At 36.8% G+C, this 26,765-nt stretch overlaps 1 protein-coding gene across 2 annotated transcripts in view; it reads right to left on the bottom strand.

Moving 5' to 3' along the window:
* CTNNA2 (catenin alpha 2) overlaps nt 1–26,765 on the bottom strand; it is a 1,017,322-nt gene that overhangs the window by 890,482 nt on the left and 100,075 nt on the right. For both annotated transcript variants that reach the window (XM_024766408.1, XM_024766409.1), the window contains exon 2: nt 25,727–25,922. In XM_024766408.1, coding sequence (XP_024622176.1) covers nt 25,727–25,922 — 196 coding nt within the window. The remainder of the gene's footprint in view (nt 1–25,726; nt 25,923–26,765) is intronic.

Here is a 26,765-nt window from a genome sequence, read left to right as displayed (position 1 = left end):
TATATATATATATATACATACATACATACACTCTTTTTTAGATTCTTTTCCCTTATAGGTCATTACAGAGTATTGAATAGAGTTCCCTGTGCTATATAGTAGGCTCCTATTAGTTATCTATTTTATATATAGTAGTGTGTATATGTCAATCCCAATCTCCCAATTTATCCTACCCCACGTTTTCCCCTTGGTAACCATAGGTTTGTTTTCTACATCTGTGACTTTACTTCTGTTTTATAAATAAGTTTATTTTGTACCATTTTTTTAGATTCCACATATAAGCGATATCATACGATATTTGTCTTTGTCTGACTTACTGCACTGAATATGACAATCTCTAGGTCCATTCATGTTGCTGCAAATGGCATTATTTCATTCATTTTTATGGCTGAGTAATATTCCATTGTATATATGTGCCACATCTTCTTTAGCCATTCATCGATTGATGGACATTTAGGTTGCTTCCATGTCCTGGCAATTGTAAATAGTGCTGCAGTGCATATTGGTCCACATGTATCTTTTCAAATTATGTTTTTTTCCGGGTATATGCCCAGGAGTGGGGTTGCTGGAGCATATGGTAGCTCTATTTTTAGTTTTTTAAGGAACCGCCATACTGTTCTCCATAGTGGCTGTACCAATTTACATTCCCACCAACAGTGTAGGAGGGTTCCCTTTTTTCTACACCGTCTCCAGCATTTATTGTTTGTAGATTTTTTGATGAAGGCCATTCTGACTGGTGTGAGGTAATACTTCATTGCAATTTTGATTTATACCTCTAATAATTAGTGGTGTGGAGCATCTTTTCATGTGCTTTATGGCCACCTGTATGTCTTCTTTGGAGAAATGTCTATTTAGATCTTCCACCCATTTTTTGATTGGTGACATGGAGGAACTTTAAATAAATATTTAAGTGAAAGAATACAAAGAAAGAATACAATCTGAAAAGGCTACATACTGTACAATTCCAATCGTACATGACATTTCTGGAAAAGACAAAACTATGGAGACAAGTATCAGTAGTTATTGGGAGGAGGGTGGGGAGATGTATAGGTAGAACACAGAGGATTTTCAGGGCAGTAAAGTACTCTGTATACTATAATGATGGATATATATCATTACACATTTGTCCAAACCCATAGGATATACAACACCAAGACTGAATCCTAACGTAAACTATGAACTTTGGGTGATTATGATGTGTCAATGTAGGTTTACCCTTGGTCAAAAATGTACCATTCTGGTGAGTGATGTTGATAATGGTGAGGCCATGCATGTCTGGGGACAGGGGATGCATGAGAAATCTCTGTACCTCCTTCTCAATTTTGTTGTAAACCTAAAACTGCTCTAAAAAATAAATTCTCATAAAAAATAAGTACAATCCACATATTTTCCCACCATAATTCACCATATAATAAGTAGTTTGATATGGGAAAACAAAATAAAACAGAAACAGTCTTGTCTTTCCATGACAAAAAGTAGGTTGTGGTTAGAAATTTCATGGGGCTGGAAGTCATTCAGCTCAATCTGGATTCTCATTCCTACTTCGCCACTAAAGAATATTTTACTTGGTAGTTCTTTTGAGCTCTCAGCAATGGTTTCTTCATTTAAAAACAAAACAAGGTAGATTATGTACAAGTAAGGGATATAGTTCACTTACTTTAGAGTTAGAACTGGGTTTGAAATCAAAAGCTGCTTATGACTAGTTATCAAAACTCCGGCTGTTTACTTAAGCTCTCCAAGGTTGCCACTCTCAATTATAAAATGAGGTAAACATTACTTAACTAACCAAGTGGTATAGAAAAAAGCAAATATATCTCTCTCGGTAATCAGAAATGGAATGAGTAATTTTTTTTTTTTTTAAGTATAGTTGATTTACAATGTTGTGTTAATTTCTGCTGTACAGCAAAGTCATTCAGTTATACATATATACATATTCTTTTTCACATTCTTTTACATTATGGTTTATCACAGGATGGTGAATATAGTTCCCTGTGCTATACAGTAGGACCCTGGTATTTATCCATTTTATATATACTAGTTTGCTAACTCCCAAATTCCCACTCCATCCTCTCCCATACCTCTCCTCCCCCTTGGCAACCACAAGTCTCTTCTCTATGTCAGTGAGTCTGTTTCTGTTTCATAGATAAGTTCATTTGTGTCATATTTTAGATTCCTCACATAAGTGATATCAGATGGTATTTGTCTTTCTCTTTCTGAGTTACTTCACTTAGTATGATAATCTCTAGTCCATCCATGTTGCTGCAAATGGCATTATGTCATTCTTTTTTATGGTGGAGTAGTATTCCATTGTATATATGTACCACATCTTCTTTATCTGGATTAAGTAAAGTTTCATATTTTTTTGTTCTCTATATTAATATTAAAATAACTTGCTCATATTTTTAAATGCTAAATATTTATACTTGCCTTAATAATATTAAGCAATTTTATGGACCCTGAATATGGCTTACTGCACACAGATAGTGTTTTGATGGTGTGCCTGTCCATCTTTAGTGTTATCCTTCCCTTATGGGAGTTTACTGCTTTATCGAGCTTGCAAAGACTATCTTTTGTTGTACACGTCTCCTAGGTATTCGACTGTCTATATTTTTTTCTTTATTTCAAAATAATGCACTTCCAATGCTTTTGGTGTTGACCAGTTGGTCTCTTTGTTCTATTTGTTTTTTCTGCAGTTTAGAGGCCATTAACCAAATAACATACATATAACACATAGTTAGGCACTAAAAGGAGGAAACCATCCTCCTCAGAAAAATTACTTAGACTCTAGACAGGGTTTCTCAAACTCAGCAGCATTAACATTTTGGAACAGATCATTCTTTGCTGTAAGGGGCTGTCCTATGCATTGTAGGATGTTTAGAACATCCCTGATCTCTACCCACTAGATGCTGGTAGCCCACCCCTCCAACTGTGACAACCAAAAATGTCTCCAGACATTGTCAAATGCCCCTTGGGGGGGAAGGAGCAAAACTGTCCAGTGTTCTAGATCTATTTTGTCAAATAGGGTAACTATTCAAAATTAAGTTAAATTAAATCACTTTTCTACAGAATCTAAAAAAATAATACAAACATTTAGTTCCTCAGTCACACTAGTCACATTTTAAGTGCTCAATGGCTGCATGTCGCTAAGTGGCTACTGTATTAGCACAGATATAAAACATTTCCCTCACTGTAGAACTGCTTAAAATCAAAGGCTATGACAAAAATGTAATAATAACAAGGAAATAATAATAATGGCACCATTCCAGGATATCCTCCATTATGTAACTTCTAATTATCCAGAAGATCAGCTCCAGTTTAATTCCTCTTTAAAGGCTTCTTCAACTCACCCATTAACAAGAATTTCTATGGAGTGTATTCCTAGTAGTTCAAAATATAACTAATGCTTAAGGATAACTGCAAATCAAGTAATTATTAGATAGGCACGAGGACAGAGCTGAGGTGTTAGTTAATCTCTAATAGCTAAATTAGGAAGAAGTGGGAAAAGAATCTTAAACAGATATATATATGTAATCTAGGAATGCCTGAGGACTCGAACTCGCTTCAGACCCTGTTGTTAAAGCAACCACAGGATGAAAGTATCAGTTGACCTTATCGAGGGTTTCACTTCGACAAAACCGGAAGTGACCTGCAGGGCCATCTAGCTTTGAGCACATTAGTCCTTTGAGCATCTCAGCTAGCTTGCCCAAGGAAAATTTATTGACTAAAGGACCTCCTTGTTTCAAGATGAAATGTGCCCTCAACCTGGTGAGATAACACAAGGGCATGTTTAACAATAAAGAGGACCAGGACAAATGTAACTCAAGATTACGGGGCATTAATTTAAGGGAAACAAAGAGGATCCATTGAAAAACTCTAAGAACATTCACACAACCTGCCTCCAGCTTCACAAGAGCCTGAGCTGGGCTCTTACTGGCTGTATGTGAGTGTGAATGTGAGAGAGAGAACAAGGGAGAGCGAGCGAGCATGTGTGCTGGGGGAAGTGCCTTGTGTATAAAGCTTCATATTTAATAAATCTCCCCAAAACACCATCAATATTATCTCCCAAACCTTAATCCCCAAACTGAAGAAATGACATTCCCTTTTATATTTGCCAATTTTAGGCATGTGATGCTATCGTGGCCTCACTGACTCAGAAAGTAGTTGTTGAACATCGACTATGTGCTGATTTAAGACATAAGGTCCCAGGTAATAAATTCATTAAAAAAAAAAGTTCCTATTAAATGTAACACATGTATTGGGCATTGACATTTTACACAAATAAAAACATTCTCAAAGTAATTATAATCAGGGGAACAGCAGAAGGCAAAAACGAGAAAGTATGCAAGTAACATAACACCGACAGGATAGAATAAACACTGGCGGAGTTACGAAGTGTTAGGGCTGGCTGTGCAAAATAGAGGAAGAGGGCATCTCATTGTGGAAATTCAGAAGCCTTTCTGGAGCTGGTCTTTAAACTACATGTTGAGGATGAGGTAGGATTCTGCCATATTCCTGTGGGGAGAAATGCTATTCCCAGCTAAAGCCAACCTTTAATGCAGAAGAGATGGTGTATGTTCTGAAGGGCATGTTACAGCCTGGGATGCAGGGACAGATCTCACTGGACATGCCATCTGGGTGTTCAGTAATGGCTTTAAGCATCTCCCTCTCTCTCTCACTCTCCCTGCTCCCCCAAATAAAAGACTCTTACTCAACGTGCATATGGAATTTATATTTTAACAAGTTCCCCAGGCAATTTTAATGCATTACTGAAGTTTGGAAATCATTTCAGTAAAAGAATATTTGAAAATAAGAAGTCAGTGAATGCAGCTAATTTGGAAAAAAGTAAAAGTGATGTATGTCTCTGAAAATATCTAGCAGAGAGGGGAGATACTCTTTTCTTCTCCTGTAATTTTTAAAGAAAATAAACATCATTTCAACCAATGGTCAACAAATGTTTATTGAGACAAACATTGAACTCGGTACTTTCACATGTATTACCTCATTTCATCTTAACCACATTGTGCACAGATATGTTTTTGAGGATAAACTAAAAACTTACTAAGTCTTCTTGTTGAGAGATGATGAAAAAGATAGATCTGCTCCTTAATTTCCTATTCTTTTTCCTACCCGCTACCATAACCTCTAATTACTCTTACTGTTTCTAACATATGCACCTACTGGATACCAGAGACATCACAAGAGGCCCTCCAGGCAAAACTATGTTATCTCGCCGGGTTTGGGGCACATCTCTTCCTAGCTTGATGGATCACATGTAAGCTTTTCTATTATCCTTTCAGCTTAGACAGACTCTCTGATCACCTCATGACCTTACCCATGGGACCACATGCTGGTATTAGTCTATTTAAGGGAAAAGGCACTGTTAAGAACCTCGTCCTAAAGTTCCAGGAAGGAGTTGTCTAAGGCACCCACTTCTTTCACCTTTTCTGGACCCTCTCTGATCTCAGAGCCTGCTCTCTGGTCTCTGGAGAACGAATGAGGCTTTTTTTTTGATGGGCCCTCATACATATCAAAGTATGCAAATTCTGTCTGTTTTTCTTACAGATGAATTCTTTTTGTTTCTTACAGATGAAATTATATGAACTTTCATTTTAATATTCGATCCATCCGGGCTAAGGGCTATAAGCAACTACCCAAAAGGGCAGTCATTTAACACAATAAAAGTTTGTTTCTCTCTGTTGCCACTCCAATGAGGAACAAACGTGGGGTTGGAGAGATCTGATTATTTAAGGAACCAGACACTTGCATCTTAGGGTCTCAGAGTCTTGCACTGGGTTCTCTTCCTCATTTAACAGGAAGGATAGAAGGCAAAGGATGCAGTCAATTATACTGCAATTAAATAAGTTTTTTAAAGAGAGAAAAAAAAGAAAGTGGAGGATGGTATGAATGTTTCAGGGGCTGGGACTGGAAATGTTATACATCGTATGTGTCAACATTTTATCTGCCAGAGCCCAGTCACGTGTCCTCAGCTGCCTGCAGAGGAGGGTGGTAAATACAGCTTTTAGGTCAGGAGGAAAATGAAACAGTTTGGTGAGCAGAGTCTACCATGGTTATGTCATCAGTACTGATAGCTGCTATTATAAATTTTAATTATAAATCACTGTTTCTTTACCTGCTTCATTATCAATTTAGTCGTTGTGGGTTGTTTGAATAATGTTAGTGACACACAACTTTTCAATAGCATTTCTGGCCTAAAAGTTTCAATTATTAGACTTCATGTAAGCTGCAATTCAAATTTGACTCTCCACACACTTATTGCTAATGTAAATACAATATATATTTGTATTGTTTGAATGATACTTCCTTAGCAATATGTTGCCTGCAGCTCTGTGTTATTGAAACAACTAGAAACACAGGGCTAAAATAAGTAAAACTAAATTAGTGAGTTACCTTTAACTTAAGAATATCATGTTTTTAATATGAAATATTTTGCTTATTAAAGGTGATTCATAAATGTTGCTAACCAAAGTTTACTATAAATTATTCAATTAACTCCTCCACAGTTTTTTATAACACTGAATTTTACTTTCCCCACTGGAGAGTAGGAACTGGTAGTATAAATGAAAGTTTCCCTTGTCCTTCCTTATGTGGAGCCACTAGGACAGTTACCTATCTGTGTAACTGTGTATCCCCAAGGAGGCCACTGTCTAATATGTCTTTGGACCATTTCACTATTTCTATTCTTTAAGGGAAGGGGCATGGATAGAGTGAGATGTTGCCTTAATATGAGCCCTAACACATTCCAGGTACCACACAGCCAACAAAAGCTTTGAAATACAACTTCTATCAATTTGATTCCTTCATATTAAACAGCATAGAGCAAAAGAGTATCATACCTGAAAACCTGTCCTCTAGCCCTGATCCTCCTCTAATGGGTTGTGAAATCTAGCACATTTAATAGGCAAATCTAGGAGTCTGATTCCTCATCTTTAGAGTATCAGTAAACAGTGTAAACTTCAAGTTCCTTTTCAGATCAAAAATTATATGACTCTGTGACTGTGGCTTTATAATAACACAGATGGATAGTATTAGGTTTGATGATGACTTGCAGAGAAATGGAAAAATGATGCTGCTATGCAGAGATGTTAGAAAACTATATAAGAAATAATAAGTGGTTTAGTACTTTTAACACATAGCCTACTTTTACCTTGCAATGCCCTTTGAAATAAAAGGAGAAGGTAGGATATAAACAGACAATATTGATAGTCAAGGTGAAAATAAATACAAGTAATAAACACCTAAATAGTTATTTTCTGGATGGAAAAGGCAATGGAGGAGAAGCTACACAGAAAGAATCTGGGGATCAAAGTATGCAATAAATTCAAACCAATTTCCGCTGCATGAAAGGAAGATATCAGGGTCTGTGCAAGATGAAAATGAAGTTGAATTATTCAACAAAACAAGGAAGAAACATAGCAGCACCAATCTTATTCTACACCTGGAAGAATTGGCTTAAGCTTATAAGTTATTTTACTGTAGAGAAATGTGAATTGAACAGTGTTAAAAAAAAGACTGAAAATATTAGTGGTATAGATTTAATTAAAATGGAAAGAGGAAGGGGGTGGCAGTCATTATCTAAATTGTCAATCACAAATCTGTCAAATAGGACTGTTTCTAAACATTGAAAGATATAAAAACTTACTAGAGTAAGTCCCCACAAATTACTGGGGCAAAAACATTTGGTTAAAGTTGTAGTAAACTAATGGCTAAGCCTGAAAAAGAGTTTGTTCCAATCCTTGAAAGCATTTCTAAAATACCCTGACACTCTTGGAGTAGGAGGTACACACTTAGAATAAAAACAAACAACATAAAATTGTGTAGATGTATGAGTTATGCATAACTATAATTCAATAGAACTAGACTTAAGATCCTTATTATTGGAGATATAAGATTTTTATCTCTATGTTATTATATGGATATAAGATCATTATTATTAAGTTCATATAACTGCATGTTTCAGAATTTCTTTTTCTTAAAAGCTGAATATGGGAGTAGAAAGAGCAGAGTAGAAAGATTCTTAATTATTTTAGTGATTATTTGCATTTACTCGAGAAAGAACATTATAAAGTATAAATATGAATTAAAGATGTTGATTTTTAACCGGGTCCTGTCTGAAAGCTGAAAGAAGTAGGCCAATTATCTTCAAGATATTTCTAATACTTCTCTTAGCTTTATTGTTTAAGCTCCAGAACCCTCTACGCAGAGTATATCTTATCCAGCATTGAAAAAAAAACTAATAAAAATCATGAAATCTATTTATTTTCCGCAGATCACAACCCCTAAACAATGTAATGATCTGTTTCCCAATGCTGAAATAAAAGAACCAGGCGGGACCTCTGCAAGGAAGCTGTATTTTTCTTAAAAATGCTTATACGTTTACATTTTTTCCAGTGTTCTCCCTGGCACTTCCCTTGCCTTCACAGTTGGAATAGAAGCTCCTCAGAACTTAATTAACCATGTCTTGTTTGACTAAACAAAATCCAACATAGGCAATCAACAAAATGAAAAGCCATCTTACAAAATGGGAGAAAATATTTGCAAACCATGTATCTGATAAGGGATTAATGTCTAAAATATACAAGGAACTCATATAATTCAATAACAAAAAATAATAATCCAGTTAAAAATGGGCATAGGTCCTGAATAGACATTTTTCCAAAGAAGACATACAAACGGTCAATGAGTACATGAAAAGATGCTCAACATCGCTCAGCGTCAGGGCAATGCAAATTGAAACTATAATGAGATATCACCTCACACCGGTTAGGATGTCTATTATCAAAAAGAAAAGAGATAACAAATGTTGGAAAGGATTAATATGTGATGGAATATTAGTCATCCTTAAAAATGAAGGAAATCCTACCATTTGTAACAACAAATGAACCTTGAGGGCATCCATGAAATGAAATAATTCAAACAGAAAAAGACAAACACGGTATGAAAGACAATCCACTGTATCTGGATTCTAGAAAAGCTGAACTCATAGAAACAGAAAGTAGATTAATGGTTGCCAGGGGCTGTGGGGTGAGGGAAATAAGGATATGTTGGTGAAAGGGTACAGCTTCCAGTTTTAAGGAGAATAAGTTCTGGGGATGTAATGTACAGCATGGTGACTATAGTTAACAACACTGTATTGTATATGGGAAAGTTGCTAAGAGAGTAGATCTTAAATATTCTTACCATAACAACAATAACAACAAAATGCTAATTATGTGAGGTGAAGGAAGTGTTAACTAACCCTATTGTGATAAACCTTTTACAATATATGAGAATTAAACCTTCACATTGTATACCTTAAACTTATACAGCATTATATACCAATTATGTCTCAAGCTGGAAGAAATATTCTAAAAAAACCCCAGCAGAGGGCTGTGCATACTTATTCTTAATTCTTCTTCCTCTTCCTTTTTAAACAAGACCAAAATGTATGAGATATTAGAGATTAACTCATTTGAAGATATTGTTTCTTACTTGAGAAATTAAGACCTGAGATGAAAGTAGGCTTTCTCAGAGAAACAAGCTTAATTCTTGATGAAGCCATCCTGTTCCCCTTCTCTTGAGGAACACAAACAAACACATGGGAGCTCTCAGGAGATTAATGTACCAAGAAGAGCAACCTCCTGTTATCTGGAGCTTTTGACATGGAAAGGAGACCTATTAGTTATAATACTTACATTTATATTTTAAACATCATCTACTGTTTCAGTGGAAGCCCACAGAGAAACAGGTCAATATTATTGGTTGTGACATTTAAGAAATTACCAAAGCAGGAAGTTCATTAAGCCTACAATCCGATGTAAACCAATTAGTTTTCCTTTTCTGCTTATATTAAAAAAAAAAAACACATTCTAATGAAGGTAAATATTTAATACCTTTGATCTTTCATCCCTTAAATATTCCCATATGAATCTGCATCAGTGAATTATAATTATTATAAGAAGCAACAAACTGCAACTCATTCAAATACAGCGCACATTTTAAGGGCTTTTTAAAAGGCAGTTTTATTAAACAATTTTATGCCTTACAAAGGCAATCATACTTGAGCTCAAATTTTATTCCATCCATAAGAACACAGAGAACAAAAAGAAATGGCATAAACACTGAAATACGTTATTTGAACAATATGCGCTCCCTTACATGGCATCAATTATTTTTGGAAATTTGAAATGAAAGGCCAGATTGGCTTAATAGAATGAACAAATTTGAGTTGTCCTTTTTGGTTGTTAGAAGTATTTTTTAAAAGTAGAATTTCAAATAAATCATGACAACAGTTCATTAAATCCTTGTTCATCCACATTAAAATGATAAGAAATACAAACCTAAAACATGGATTAAACCAAAGTTGGAAAAATTATCTAAATATTTACTTAGAAAATACAGCTTTTTGGCTTATCTTTTAGTTTCATTTTTTAAAGCATGCCTTTAAAAGCAATTGAATATTCACATATTTAATTTGAAAAGTGCTTCATGTTTTCTCAAATTCTTTTATGGCATTTATCTAACTTAAAATTTTGTGGATTAGATGGGACTGGTATTATTTTGACAATATCATTTTGCCAATATTATTTGACAATATTATTTTGTCAATATTATTTGACAAACAAGAATTCTGACACAAGATGGCTGGTGGCACAAGGTGGCTTTTAGCAGAACTAAACTTCCACTGTCCCCCAGAAGCACATATGGAAAACCACAGGGCACCTTCCTCTGACATCTGTAACACCACAGCCTTCATTTGGTAGGTTAAGGGTCTTTCAAGAGAAATTCAGCACCAAGTGGCAACATACTTCCAAAGGCAAGCTCATAAACACTGCATAATATGGAGGTTTAGGAAAAATATAGGTAGTCTCATCTATATGTAATTGTTTCAAGTTCACAAAGAATCATTTATCTACTGTTACCCATAGTGATGATTAGCCTAATGTATCAACTTGGTCAGGCTATGTCACCCAATTACCTAATCAAGCACTGATACAGGTACTGCTGTCAAGGTATTTTGTAAATGTGGCGAAAATCCATTATTAGTTTAACTTTACAATTTTTTTTCCCCCGAGATTAGTGTTTTATTGGATAACCAAAGAACAGGAATCTTGAGGGGAATATCTTTAAAATTCTGCCTAACATATTGGACATGTCAAAGGGACATAAGCCAACATCAAAGAGCTTCTGAAGGACAAAACTTGATCAATTTGAGAAAAATAAGATGTTATTTGATTATATCCCAATGAATAAGAACGTCCATACTTATATAAATTAAGGATTAAAATAAATAAATAAATAAGGTAGAACTTACTTATAGAATAATTCCAAGTAATAAATATAGATGATATGAGGGACATAGCACATCACCATTAGAACACCAAAGTAGTAATTTGCTGCAGGTAAGATCCACCGATGAATGTTACACTTAATGGGTAAAACTTTAAGGAAAAACAGGATATTTGCATAGCTTCAAAGTACCTCACCTCCAAATTTTAATTAATATTTATGGCTGTTTATTTTTAAACATATACTCACAAATTCTTTGCTACTTCTTCCTCCAAGGGGTGAAGCTTAATTCCCCTTCTACTGACTATGAGCTGGACTAGGTGACTCACTTCTAAGAAATAGAGCATAGAATTGGAGAAATAGAAATTTACAGAGGAAAAACTTGGCAGGACTTGTTTTTGTGCTTTTCTTTACAAGAAACACTATTTGCAGGTGACATGAATGTATAAGTAGAAAGATGCAGGAAATCTACAATCAGCTACTAGAACAAATAAACAAATCTAGCAATGTCATAGGATACAAGGTCAACACAGAAAAATCGACTGCATCCCCCATACAGTAGCAGCAAACAATTGGGAAGCTAAATTTTTAAAATCCTATTCAAAGCAGCAACAAAAACATAAAATACCTAGGAATAAACCCAGCAAAATATGTCCAAGACTCCCACAATGACAACTACAAAACATTGCTGAGAGAATTTAACAAGATCTCAATACATGGAAGTGTATATACCATGTTCATACGTTCAAAGACTCTGTTAATATAGTTATTATCATTAAATTGATCTACAGACTCAAAGCAATCCCAATAAAAATTTATGCAGGCTTAAATAAATAGATAACCGGCTGATTCTAAAATTTATATAAAATTCAAAGGATCTAGAATATCCAAAGTAATTTCAATAGAGAAAAACAAAGTTGCAGAACTTTCCCTATCTAATTTCAAGACTTACAAGGCCACAGTAATCAAGACAGTCCGATACTGGTGAAAAGACAGACAGGTAGACCAATGGAACAGAGCAAAGAGCACAGAAACAGACCCACACATACATGAGCCCCTATTATCAGTTTAAGTAAAGAAGATTACCCTTGATAATGTGGGTGGGCCTCATCCAATCAGTTGGAAGGCAAAAACAGAGAACTGCTGAAGGGGAAGATATTCTGCCTCAAGACTGCAGCACTGACTCCTGTCTGAGTTTCCAGCCTGCTAGCCTACCCCACTTGCTAGCTTCTACAATCACGGGAACCCATTCCTTAAAATAAATCTCCTGATATATGTACATATATAGCCTACTGGTTCTGTTTCTCTGGAGAAGCTGACTGATAAACGTATCCTCTCTTTCAGTTGTCTTATAGGTTCCTACCCACCAAAAAAATTTTGTTTTTCTACTTTGTTCTCTATGGAGGGGTTAGGAAAGGCCTTTCTGAACAAGTGATTTAAATTAGCATTTATAGCTAATTTAACACATAGTTTACTATGTATCAGTCACTGATTTAAGTACTCTGCCTATATTAACAGCTACCCCAAAAGATAGGTACTACTGTTATTCCCAACGTACAGATGATGAAACTGAGGCCTATGGGATATTAAGTGACTTATCACACAGTTAGTAAATTCTGGAGTCAGGTTTCAAATGTAGGTTGTCTAGTTTCATAACTTACGTTATAGCTATGCTATATTGTCATTTTAAAATGGGTGGATGTAAGGCATATTTTGGAGTTAGGCTAATAAAATTAAATTATGGTTTTGGATGTGAGGGAAGAAGGAATAAAGTATAACTCATGCTATCGACTCAACTAAGTTGTTAGTCCCATGACTAAATGGGGAAAAAATAAAGGAAAGTATATTTGGGTTTGAGTGAGAGCAATATTACACAGATTTACCTTCAGCAGAGGCCCAGAGGTAAACATTTTGGAGTCTTTGGCATATAGAGTGAGATGACTGACAGAGGAGGAAAGAAAGCCCAGGCCTGAGCCCTGGCACATTCCAAAATTTAGATTCTTAAGCAGATGTGGAACCAGAAGGAGGTGGAGGAAAGGAAATACTGTGAAGCCAAAAGCCATGAGAAATAGGGGTGGCCCAGGAGGGAAGCATGGTTGTCAACTCCATGTGATGCTATTGAGAGACTGAGCAAAGCTGTAGAGAGAAATGGCCAGATATGACCGACAGCTGAACCCAGTAATTCTGACCACAGCAGTTCCATGGAGTGGTCAGTCTGAAAGCCAGAATGGTGTGAGTGAAAAAGAGACCACCCATAGCACATTTATTTTAAAAACTCATGGGAGATAGATTTGTGATAGAGCAAGTACGGCAAAATGTTAATGACAGATTTAGGTAGCGGTTTTGCAGGGATTCCCTGGAAAACTGTTCAATGTCTGAACACTTTCATAATAAAATGATGGGGGAAATGCATGGAAAATATGGACATCACCTTCAGGACTGTGGTTCCCTGGCCAAGCTGAGCAGTGAGCGCAGGAAGGGGAGGATATACAGACATTGAGGTAATAAGCAGGCAGCTTCCACTCCATGGACAAAGTTTTATTTCTTAAGCAAAGAGCATACTGGTATTCTTGTTATTCCTCATGTGGTTCTGTATCTATTATATTGCATGATAAAAAGAAAAGTAACTGTGGGGTAAGAAAAATGGGGTTGTTGGAGGTGGTTTGCAGTTAGGTAAGGCTTTCTGTTTGTTTTAACCTATCACATTTGCATCTGTTTGAACTGCTCTGGTAGAAAGGAAGAAACTGATAATTCCAGATCTCATCTTGGATGAGATCACCCAAGTTGAGTCTTCCAAAAGGTGACAGGCGAAGGGGACCAAAAGCTCCAGTGGAGGGGTAGGTTTGGGAGAAGAAGTGGCTCTTCATTCTTTTTGACCCATGAGAACAAGAATACAGGTAAACAGCATTAGGCAGTGACTCTTGATTTGTAAACAGCATTAGGCAGTGACTCTTGATTTGTAAATAAACAACATTAGGCAGTGACTCTTGATTTAAAAAGAAGTCATTCATCTGCTGCCTTTCCTATCTGCCCTTTTCTCTCCAATTTAACAGGAAGTCCATTATTAGCTTATAATGATTAAGATTCCCTATGCTTAGCTTTGAGATGTTGGGATGGCATCTCCGTAATTTATTGTAAGGTCTGATTTTTCCATATTGCCTGTATGTCACTCCTGAGGGCCGGTCTTCTAGGACCTTATGTTAGCATGCGATTAGCAAAATTCAGCATGGCTTTAGAAGCTGTTTGCCTTGTCCATTTATTTTCTTTTCCGAAAGCTTGCTCACTCGGTTTCGGAGGGGTCCACTGCTAATGAAGACAGCCTGGGTTGCATCAAGTTGCTGGCATATATCATAATTAGGGATGCATCAGTGAATCAGCTTCATTTTGGACAATCCTACCTTGTTGTTATTCAAGACGTTTACGTCAAATGCATTTTTGATTGAATTACAGACTTAGCTATTAGGGAGGAAATGCTTGATAACCAGTTTTCTTTATGTGGTAAGGTAGCATATTTCCTTTTATGCATGGTAGGGATCAGATGTTTGGTTTAATTTTACCTTAAAGCAAGGTGAAATTCAAATGAAATGGAGGTTATTGAGTGATCTACCTGAAAGATTGTTTTAAATTTTATAATTAAAATATCATAAAACTTTACGTTTACAACTGGTTTGTTATAAAGCATAAGAGCGCAATTTGTTGCTCAGTTGTAACAAGTACCATAACAATGATGATAATGATAAAGGCAAGAGCCACCAGGCTTTTAGAGCCTGCAGCTGCTAGGTCTGGTGCTAAGCACTTTACATGCATCCCATCATCTGCTCTCTACAGCAGTCCGGGAAGTGTGTGTATGAATAGCCCCACTTAACTCATGCAAACACTGGGGCAGAGAGGATAAGTAACTTGCCCACGTCACACAGCTAATGCAGCATGAAAACTGCAGAACTGGAATCTGACTCTGGATCCACTGCCTCACACCTGCCACCATGCCCCTTCCTGACACCTGGTCCATCCCAGGGTGGATCCGTATGAACAGCATGCCTGGCTCCTCTTTAGTCTCTGACATTGTTTTTTCTTCTTTTCCATGGATCTCTATTTTCTTTCTTGCTGTGTTTTGCATATCCCTGTAAGCCTCTTTAAATCTTTTCTGTGAAAGGTAAGAACAGTTTTCCTTAAGTTGACAAGTTTGGACCTCAGTAAAGTGTATTAAAGGGAACAGTCCTCAGTTGGCAGTCTTTGAAACCAGATTTCCCATTTTATTCATGCAGATGTGTAATTTACCATTCCTTGCAAATCAGTTTAACAATAAGAATATTTTAGCATCCACACTGCATTTTGTCCTTGCCTTTTTGCTAAGCACGTATGCATAAGGGCTTGTTATTATGGTTTCTTACTATTGTGCTCAGCTCAACCAATAATGTCTCAATATTGGTTCATTAATTGTTACAAGTGTACCATAATAATATGAGACGTTAATAATAGGGAAACTGGGTGTAGAGCTATGAAAATTTTCTATATTACCTTTGCAAATTTTCAGTAAGTCTAAAAGTATTCTAAAATAAAGCTTTTTTTTTTTTAATGCAACAAGTTTAGGTGATTTTTGTAGAGACACACGTTTTCAAATCAGTAGAGTAAATCCCTAGGACTGAGACTGATGGGTTGTATGGTAATTCTATGTTTACTTTTATTAAAAACAAAAAAACGCCAAACTGTCTTCCAAAATGGCTTCCAAAATGGCTAATTCATTTTGCATCTGAATGTACAAGAGTTCCTATTGTTCCACATCCTCACGAGCATTGTTACTGTTAATTTGGAGGATTTCATTGACTCTAGTAGGCATACTGTGAAGTCTCTTTCTTGTTTTAATTTGCATTTCCCTAATGACAAATGATGTTGAACATTTTTTTCAAATGTTTATTTGCCATCTGTATATCTTCAGGTCATTTGCCTGTTTTTGAATCTGATGGTTCCTTTTCTTATTGTTGAATTTTTTAGAGTTCTTTATATATTTTAGATACAAGTCCTTTATCAGATATGTGACTTACAAATATTTTCTTCCAGTTTATGATTTTTCTTCATTGTCTTTCACAGAGAAAAAGGTCTCAATTTTAAGTTCAACTTACCAATTTATCTTTCATGTATCATGCTTTTGGTGGTTCCATTTTTAAATTGCACTTCTGTAGCCTGAAATCATCACCCTGTTTAATTTTTTTGTATTAATTGTCTCTCTCTTATCAGAATGTAATAGTCCTATAGGCAGAGAATGTCTGTTTTCTTTCTTCTGTATTTTATACTCCCAACTCCGCAAATAGTACATGTGCTTAATAGGTACTTAATAAATATTTGTTGAATTAGTCAATTACTGGACATGGAGCTCTTTCAGCATCAGTATGGACTTGAAATGACTAACAGAATGATGTTGCCAACTAAAAATGGTCACTTGCCATCTGGCTCTACAAGGACCAGTTCTCTAGCTACTGCAGTCACTGACCTTCAACACACCCTGAAAGGAGTTCAGGGCATAGATCAGGAATGAGGCACTCTTGTGCTCTGGGAAAAACTGGCAGAACACGCTTCACATAGTTAGATATTTTCAGGAAAAGATATTATGAGCCCAATTTCTTTCATCCTCTCATATCTAGGAAAGCTCTAAAATCATTAATGGATGAGCAGCAACCTTCTTGTGACTAGCAGCAACGCTCTGCCAAAATGTGCGCTTGAATGCATGTCTCCCCCTTCACCAAAATCACATATATACCAACCAGAACCACCCCACTTCTTCGGAGCAGTTCCTCAGAGCTAGCCAAGAGGCTGTCTCCCTAGCTATGATGCTCATGTTGCCCCAAATAAAATCTAACTCACAACTTCCACATTGTGCATTTTTTTCAGTTGACAATGTTAGGAGAACACATACAAAGTCTATTACAAATGGAGTAACAACCAATAAATGGAAGCTATTATGTTTATTATTCTTGCTGAAAGATTACAGCATTTTAAAACCCCAAGGTCTCCAGCAAGAGGGGTGAGATGAAAGAATTGTCTACCATTATCTCCCAATATGTTGCAACAAGAGCCATAAACAGGGCTCCAGGTTGATGTGGCATATTCCTGGGCCCTCAGCTAGTGCAAACTTTGGCTCACTGGTGTATTTTATTTAACAAAATATGCAATAGATAAAACTACTGCAAATGTTAAAATCTGCATTAAGATGAACCCTAAGGCGTATGGCATTTTCACATTTATGCATGTTTTTCTTCATGATACTTTCATATCAAACCTCTTTTTATCATTTTTGTCATTGTATATATCTCTAGGTTTTTTGTATTTTTTTAACGTCTGATAGCAAAGCTTCTGAAAATTTATCTCATTCCTGGATAGCACCCTTTTCAATGGAAATGAAGACTTTAGTTAAAGATGATGTATATAAAGATGTAATAAGTTTAGGCTATTAACGATTCTCAAACTTTGGAAGCATAAGATTCATTTGGGGTACTACCTGGAAATAAAGATTCCCAGTGTTACCCCAGCCATACTGAATCTAGTTTTGTGGCTAGGCCCAGGAATATCAATTTTTTATGGACATTGCCCAACCTCACCCAGGTAATTCTGAACCAGGTGGTCTGTGAACTTCACTTTGAGAAACACTTGTGAAAGAAACCTTTATAAAGGAGGGAAGCAGGTGCCATGGGAGGGACGGTGAACAGCAGTGTGGGGACACAACAAAGCATCACCAGATCCCTGACTCAGCTGCAGTCTGAAACTGCAGAGACACTCACCATACCAACTTCAAGGTCTACCCTTACTTGATCTAATAAACATGCACTCTATTACATTACTTGAATAATAGTGTTTTTTTACAGTAATGGATCCTACTCAGCAAAGTCCAGGCTCCAAGAAGTGAGACATGTGATGAGAAATGAGTTCTCTTTCTTTCTCATCTAGTTTTTGCCTCTCAAATCCCCATTTTCTGTCCTAGAATTCTCTTCTTCTCTGAAGGTGCTCCCCTTCACTGGAAGCACCTGCTCCCCTAGCTCTCCAGCCATACAGGAGTGAAATATCACCCCATGACAAGAGGACCCCACATTCACAATACAGGAAAGTACCATCCATATAAGGGTAGTCAGGCCACCGCACAGTACAGAAAAAGGAAGTTCAATATCTCTAGTAGACTCAAGCATTCAGGATGCAAAGAGTAGAGGCATAAAGCAAGGGATACCTGAGAAAAAGGACAAGCAGAGGAACATCAGAATCCTTGCAATACCTGAAATGCTCCTCCTTAGAGAGGCTGACCTCTGTGGAAAGCGGGGTAGGAAAGGGGACACTCCCCTCCTTCTTCCCCACAGTGTTGCTTTACATATTAATAGGGCGGCTGGAGGAAAAGAGGCAGAACTGCGTGAAATTAGGAGCTTCTTGTCCAGTGAAATGGCCTCTGACCAGATCTCAGCTGGGGAATTCACACAGTTGATATAAACGGGAGTTTCTGTTGGACAGCTCATTCCACCAATACCACATCCCAGTACCAAAGCGGATGGGAAAGGAGAAAGCTACCAGGTCATCAAGAGGCAAAGATTTATTCCTCCTCAGAGATGTGAGGACACCTTTCTCTCTCCCTCTGTTAGTTTTCCTCAGTCTTGTTCTGTCTGTCTCTGCCCACTATTCATCAGTTACTCAATAAATATTGATTGGGTAAAAAAAGAATAGTAATAGTGGAACTAGCTGATATAAGCATATCACTCCACATTTGAAATTGTATCAAAACAAAGAAAAACTTGAATGAATAGTGAAAGGTTTGACCACCTCTTTGATTTAGGAAATGCTTCCATGAAGAAGCTACCTCTTTCATCTATCTGTACCTCTTTTATCTATACCTCTTATCACTTTGCTCCATGAGGTCCCTCTTAATGTTGGGTTAAGGTCATGTACATTTCTGTCTACACCCTGGCCTGGCACATCTTATTGGCTGGGCCATGTCTTAATTGTTTTGATTTGTCTTGCCCAGACAGAGAGTGGACTGTTGACAGAAGACTGAAAACCCAAGCAACTGCTCCAAGGCTTAAGACGGTATGGAAATATAATAATGAAATAGCACAGAACCAACTGCTGTGTTACACCATTAAATTAATCTGCTTATTGGGCAAACACGAAGGACAATGTCTATCTTTCAAATGACAGCCACATGGCTTTCTTTTACAACAACATTAAATATTTCACTGTTCTACAGATTTAGTTCTACTATATACTTATAGTTATACTATATACTCGACACATATCCCCTGAATGCCTACAGAATGTCAGGCATGGTAAAACATCATTTGGCATGGAATTATATCTATCCATAACATCTTAATATAGAATATCAGGCTGTCCCTGCTATATAAGTCTCCCCTATCTAACTCTATGTAAGCTACAAGCTCATAAATCTCATAAAATGACTGATTGCTATCAGCTCACTAAAGTGAACCAGTAGCTAACATAGACTGGTGAGTCATCCAAGTGGGGCTGATGAGCAAGAAGCAAATTAGTCTAGTTCTTTTCAAATCAGCTGCACAAAGGAATCACCTGGGGAGCTTTAAAAACCTCAATGCCTGGGTTGCACCCCAGAGCTCCTGACTTAAATGATAAGGCTCAAGTCCTAGATGTCAAGAATTTCCAAAGCTCCTCAGGTAATTCTAACATTTGCTAAAATTTGAGAACCACTAGATTAGCCCATAGTTTAGAAACTAGAGTCTTCAATCCAGGGAGAGCTTGGTGGTAAACATTAAAAATGTTCTGGCATTCTTTGTCCCAAAGCTGGCCAGAGCTTCAATATGAAGACCTGATTGAAATAACTCCCTCTGCAATCCCCAGGAGCAGTTTTTCTATGTAGAGTTCACAGGCTGCACAAGTATCCAATCATAGTTTGCTGGGACCACTTACAACTACCACTAATTCTAAGCCACACTGAGCTATTCAATCCTCCTCAGGAGACTGCTAGACACTGATTCAGCTCTCCAGAATCCTGGGTCTAAGATTGATCATTAATAAGAAGGAAAGCTATTTTCTTAAGGAGTACAGATTGATTTCATAAATTATAATGAATAAATTTACTCTGACATTTATATAAAATTTAATTTCTCAAAAATCCTTGTGACTTCATTATGTAAAACAACTTAATGAAGCAAACACAACAATTATTGTCTGTTTTTGAAAAATGGAGACACTGAGGTTGAAAGTGGTTAAGTGATTTAGCTTAAATCATATAGTCAATGACCAAAGTAACACTGGAAGTCAGATATATTAATCAGACATCCAATGCTCTGCTAACTTCATATGTAAATCTCTTTGAATCTCACCTGCCATGTGCTACAGCATCATGCCAGGTCCTTTAAGAGCAGAAAGAAATCCACACACATCATTGGTCCTAACCTAATGAAGTTTAAACTTAAATTAGGAAGACAATATACATATATGTAGTACTTTACTTATGATAAAACAGACAGGCACACACACACACCCTTGACCAACCATCTTTACCCAAGTCTAAACTATCCCATCTTTATCCAAATCAAAAATATCAGTGTTCTAAGCTTTGAATACGATTTCTCTTCTTTATATATGTTTAGGTAATTTATTTTGTTACTTGTTTTTAATACAAATGCTGTCATAAGCCTGCTCAAATACCTTTTTTTGCAGTTTATAACTTAGAGTACAGTAAAATCTTCTACTGAAATATTCTAGGGTAAAGATATCATCATCACTCATACTGAGCACTTTAAAAAACCTGACATGCAGCCTAGGATTAAATATATATTTTTTAAATGATAAATTCAAACAACACTAAGTTTAACCCTATGAGATACAATAATGACATAGTTAAATAGATAATTTCATATATAATCTTGCCAGATTACAGTAATTATAATCACGAATATTGTGAAACTTCAAAAGAACAATAACTCATTCTATATTAAAAATCTGAAAATGGAGATGTAAAATACTAAAGCTTCAGGCATTTACTCAGGCTGAAAATGTTTTTTAAAAGTGGCAATCCTGGGACTCCCCTGGTGGCTCAGTGGTTAAGAATCCACCTGCTAATGCAGGGGACATGGGTTCGAGCCCTGGTCCACGAAGATCCCACCTGCTGTAGAGTAACTAAGCCCCTGCGCTCTAGAGCCCGCAGAGCGACAACTACTGAAGCCCGCACGACTACAGCCCGTGCTCTGCAACAAGAGAAGCCACCGTGATGAGAAGCCCATGCACTGCAACGAAGAGTAGCCCCTGCTCACCGCAACTAGAGAAAGCCTGCACACAGCAACGAAGACCCAACACAGCCAAAAATTAATTAATTAATTAAAATTTTAAAGTGGCAATACTTTTGGCCATTTGATCTAAAAAAGCAAAAACAGCTCAATAGTAAATGATATCTAATAGATTTAATTCTGAAAGTATACATCATTTAATAAGTAAGCATGTGTGGATGCTAGAGCCACTTTAAAGGAGGAAACTTGAAACTGTTTCTAAATGTCAGTGTTTTCATAATTTCTGAATATCATCTTATGTATTAGAAAGTAGATTTCTATGATGGAAGGAAAGATACTATGTTTCAAAGTTTCAGTGACTAAATACACACCTGCCCTAGTCCTCACTTACTCTCCCAAGTTCCTTTCTCCCCATCTCTCTCTGAAAGTCAACTCAGCCTCTCACTTACAAATAAAATCTGGGTAATGGGCAAATAGAAAATTTGGGCAAAGCCAGACAGGCTACGGATATTACACAACAAATAACCAAGTTGGGGCAGAAAGCAGAAAAGAGAGCCTGTGGGTACAGAACTGGAAGGAGGGTGTGAGGACCTTGTTCTCAGGGATAAGAAGCACAGGCGTCTGAAGTGTATTTGAGACTGAGAGGTATTTGAAGATGAGAGAAACACAAGAGAATTTCAAAGGCTTCTTCCAATAAAATTTGTTATTTTGTAAATATAACAACGTTTCCTTGAATTTGACCCTGTTCAGAAAAGGACATGTAGCAGTTAGGCTTTGAACAGGCAACACATAAGCATCATTTCTTATGCATAATTTTTCTGTAACAAGAAATGGGTAATATAATGAAAATTTAAAATATCCTCTAGAATAACAACCATGATAAGCTGTCCTAAATTAACATCTTTATACTTTCTCACTCTAATATTCCTAGAACAGTCTGGCCAAGAACTATGTTGGTTATTATATTATGTCCACAAAACACCATTTCATACAAGCTTTGAGAAATCTAAAATATCATTTCTACAGAAGGTGTGAAAACTAACTTCTAAGGAAAAAATAAGGGAGAGCTAAGAGGCTGCTGAGGAAACTAAATGAGAAAATGTAACTTGTCTGATAACAGATAAATCTTTGAGAAAATGGACTAGAGACCAGTTAATAAGAACCCTCAGGGCTTCCCTGGTGGCGCAGTGGTTGAGAGTCCGCCTGCCGATACAGGGGACGCGGGTTCGTGCCCCGGTCCGGGAAGATCTCACATGCCGCGGAGCGGCTGGGCCCGTGAGCCATGGTCGCTGAGCCTGCGCGTCCGGAGCCTGTGCACTGCAATGGGAGAGGCCACAACAGTGAGAGGCCCGCGTACTGCAAAAAAAAATACAGAACCAAAAAAACCCCTCAGTACTAGGGAGACGTTCACTATATTGATGGTGGTGATGGTTTCATGGTGCACACACCTGTTAAAACTTATCAAATTGTACATTTTAATGTGTGAAATTTATTATCTATCAGTCAACCAAAACAAGGGAAAAAAAAAACTAGCCAGGCTACAGATGCATGAACACGTGTCCATCTGCAATTCAGAAGCAGTACCAGTTTTCAATAGCACTTGGAAACTTGGAAGCTATCATGTTGCTAAAACGCATACACAAATATACTCCATCCACATTAGATGAAATATGTAAAATTTAACACTTCAAATTAAAATAACAATTTACATGAGTGTAATGTAAATAAAACTAACTTTTAGGGGGAAGAAGATGGCAGTATGAAGAAGGGTTGTTATTTCCAGGGGCCAAATATCCATCTGCAAATTTAAAAAGTGGTTGGTTTGCAAGAAGAAAGGGGATAGAACACTCATTCATCTATTCCTTCATTCATTCAACAAATATTTATTGAAGTCTGATGAGTGTTAAGCATTGCAAATCAATGACCGCAAAAGAGACAGAGTGTGTTCTCTACCCTCATTAATTTCTAGTGTGGCAGAGGAGAAAGTTATCAATCAAGTCACCTCACAAAAATTAAATTATCCTGTGGAAAGTGACAAGGAAAAATCCATGAAAAAGTATGACAGGAGAGACAGGGAAGGTTTCCCTGGGAAAGTGTTCTTTGAGCTGGGATATGCAGAATGAGTCACCCTTAACTGTGAGAGAGGAGACAGCGTGTATAAAGGCCCTGGGACAGGTAAAACATGGTGCTTCTGAATAACTAAAACAGAAACTGTTGAATTTAAGAGATACTTAGGAGTTAAAATCTATGGGTCTTGTAATAGACTATATCTGGAAGGAGACGGAAGTAGCAAGAATGATACCAAGATTTCTGCAATTGGATACGTATGTGTGGCATTCATTAGATAGGAAATGGAGGGCACAGGCCAGGCTGGGGGTAGGTGTCTGTTCTAATTTCATGGTGTCTTAGAATTTTCAACTAAAGCTGCTGAACAAGACTACATCAAAATTAAAAACTTCTGTGCATCAAAGAACACAACAAACAGAGTGAAAAAGTAGCCTACAGAATGGGAGAAAACATTTGCAAAACAATATCTGATAAGGGGTCAATACCTAGAATTCTTAACTACAACAACAACAGTAATAAAATAAATAACCTGAGTGAAGAATAGGCAAAAGGCTTAAATAAACATTTCTCCAAGGAAGATATAGATATGGCCAACAAGCATATGAAATGATGCTCAGTATAACTAATCATTAGAGAAATGCAAATCAAAACCACAGTATCGGGCTTCCCTGGTGGCAAAGTGGTTTAGAGTCCACCTGCCGATGCAGGGAACATGGGTTCATGCCCCGGTCCGGGAAGATCCCATATGCTGCAGAGCGGCTAGGCCCGTGAGCCATGGCCGCTGAGCCTGCGCGTCCGGAGCCTGTGTTCCGCAGCGGGAGAGGCCACAACAGTGAGAGGCCCGCATACCACAAAACAAAAACAAAAACAAAAACAAACCCCACAATATCACCTCACACCCATTATGATGACTACTAAAAAAAAAAAAAAGAAGAAAATAACAAACATTGTCAAGGATGTGGAGAAACTGGAATCCTTGTGCATGTTAGTGGAAGTATAAAATGGTACAACTGCTATGGAAAACAGTCTGGAGGTTTCTCAAAGAATTAAAAATAGAAGTACCATAGGATCCAGCAATACCACCTCTGGGTGTAAATCCAAAAGAACTGAAAGCAGGGTAATGAAGAGATTATTTATATACCCATGTTCATAGCGGGATTATTCACAATAGCCAAAAGGTGAAAGGGACACAAACGTCCATCAATGGATGAATGGATGAAGAAAACACCATATAAATACATAATAGAATATTATCTAGCCCTAAAAAGGAAGGACATTTTGACACATACTACAACATGGATAAACCTGGAGGACATTATGCTAAGTGAAACAGGCCAGTTACAAAAAGACAAACGCTATATGATTCCACTTACATAAGGCATCTAGAGTAGTAAAACTCATAGAAAAAGAAAGTCAAATAATGGTTGCCAGGAGCTAGAGGGAAGGCAAAATTGGGGGTTGTTTAACAGGTATAGAATTTCAGTTTTATAAGAGTTCTGCAGATGGGCTACTCAACCGTGTGAATATACTTTACATGACTGAACTCTACACTTAAAATGATTAAGATGATATATTTTATGTTGTATGTATTTCACCACAATTAAAATATTTTAAATATGCTGAATAAATATTGATAGTATTATAGCTATTTTGCTAGCTATATAATTGATCAGTCGGTAGCTAGCTAACCAGAGAGAGAGATTTTTGAGGAAAGCTGTGAACTGAAAATACAAATTTGGAAGTCATACAAAGAAACAATAATTTTATTAAACGACATTCTTCTGTTCCCTTCATCCTTAAAATCTTGAATTTTCAATGACTCTATAAATGTACAGTCTTCTCATCCTATGCTCCCTAAAGCCTGAGTTTGACACAAGAGTCTGGTTTCATCTCCAGGAGAAAACAAGTTGAAGATTTTCAAGCAACAGCAGAAATGGAGTGTTACCAGCTGTGCTATACTGCCACAACAAAAAAAAATCTCTACCTGTCTATGCACCTAATTCTAGCAAAATTAAAAATGAGAAGTGTAGACAGGAAAAAAATAAGACTACTCTTTTGAGTAGTCTTATTTTTCTAGAGAAAAATCCACTGTTTACACATCGATATACATCCCTCTAGAATCATATTATTCTGCCTACCTTGTTTGCGTACATCCTCAACAGCAGCAACCAATTCTTCTTTGAGATCTTGACTCTCCTTAGCGATCTGTTCACCCTTTTCCAGAAAGTTCTGAGTGGCTTGCTCTACAGATGCAGCCAGTACATGGGCTTTCTTTGACCTCCCTTTCTTTTTACCAGATGGGCCTTTGTTGCTTGTGTTGACAAGGGTCGTCACCTTAAATACAAAAGAACAACTGTAAAATTACTCTGCATAACTGTCTAGAAATAGCATATTATCATCTCATAATTTTAAAGTATCCTTGGCTTATTAAGTCACGAATACACATCACATAGCCTTATCTTAAGGAGAATGTGGAATTATATGGTTTAGCATATAAATTAACAGCAATTTATTTCCTGTAGAAGAAAAAAGCATGTGAATAAGGAAAAAAAGCAGATTTGCCAGTAGCTCAGTTTCCAATCCACTGGAGGGGGTGCTTTCACAGGTTGACAAATTTAGCACTGGTTGGAATATGCAGCTTCAGAGAGGAAATAAAATAAAATAAAATGTAGAACTGCCTTTGAGCTTTGAATCAGAAGAACCAATAACTGAGCCCAAAAGTCAGGGCAGAGGTGCATGAGTAGTTAATAAATGGTGGGCCATCAATATGCATTATTTATGTGTCACTTACCAAGGACTTTGAAGAGCCTTGCTATTTCTGATTTCATCTTATAAAAACAAAATGGTAAACTTGATCCAAAGAGACCGAATGATTCAGTCTCAACATTTGGTTAACCTGCTAAAATTTCCAGAATTGAAATTAAATTTGCATTATCACTCCTTTTCTAAGTATCATAACTTGGATACAATATCTCACCTGCCAAACTTCTTTTAGCACTCTGTCTAGAGCTATTTAATATGCTAACAAAACTTTTAATATCTTTTAAACAACTTATCTCCTGTAGACTTCTGAACCTTTATTTTCTGCCAGTGAGAAGTCTGGGAGGGAAATGAATGCAACTGTTCCATATTCTATTCAGCTAGTCATCTACACCTCTGCATTTTTTTTATCAGCTT

The sequence above is a fragment of the Neophocaena asiaeorientalis genome, unplaced genomic scaffold (genome assembly GCF_003031525.2).
Source record: "Neophocaena asiaeorientalis asiaeorientalis breed wild unplaced genomic scaffold, Neophocaena_asiaeorientalis_V1.1 scaffold255, whole genome shotgun sequence".
In the NCBI taxonomy this organism is placed as follows: domain Eukaryota; kingdom Metazoa; phylum Chordata; class Mammalia; order Artiodactyla; family Phocoenidae; genus Neophocaena; species Neophocaena asiaeorientalis.
Note: the sequence above shows the minus strand (reverse complement) of the source record. Positions and strands in the feature narration are given on the sequence as shown.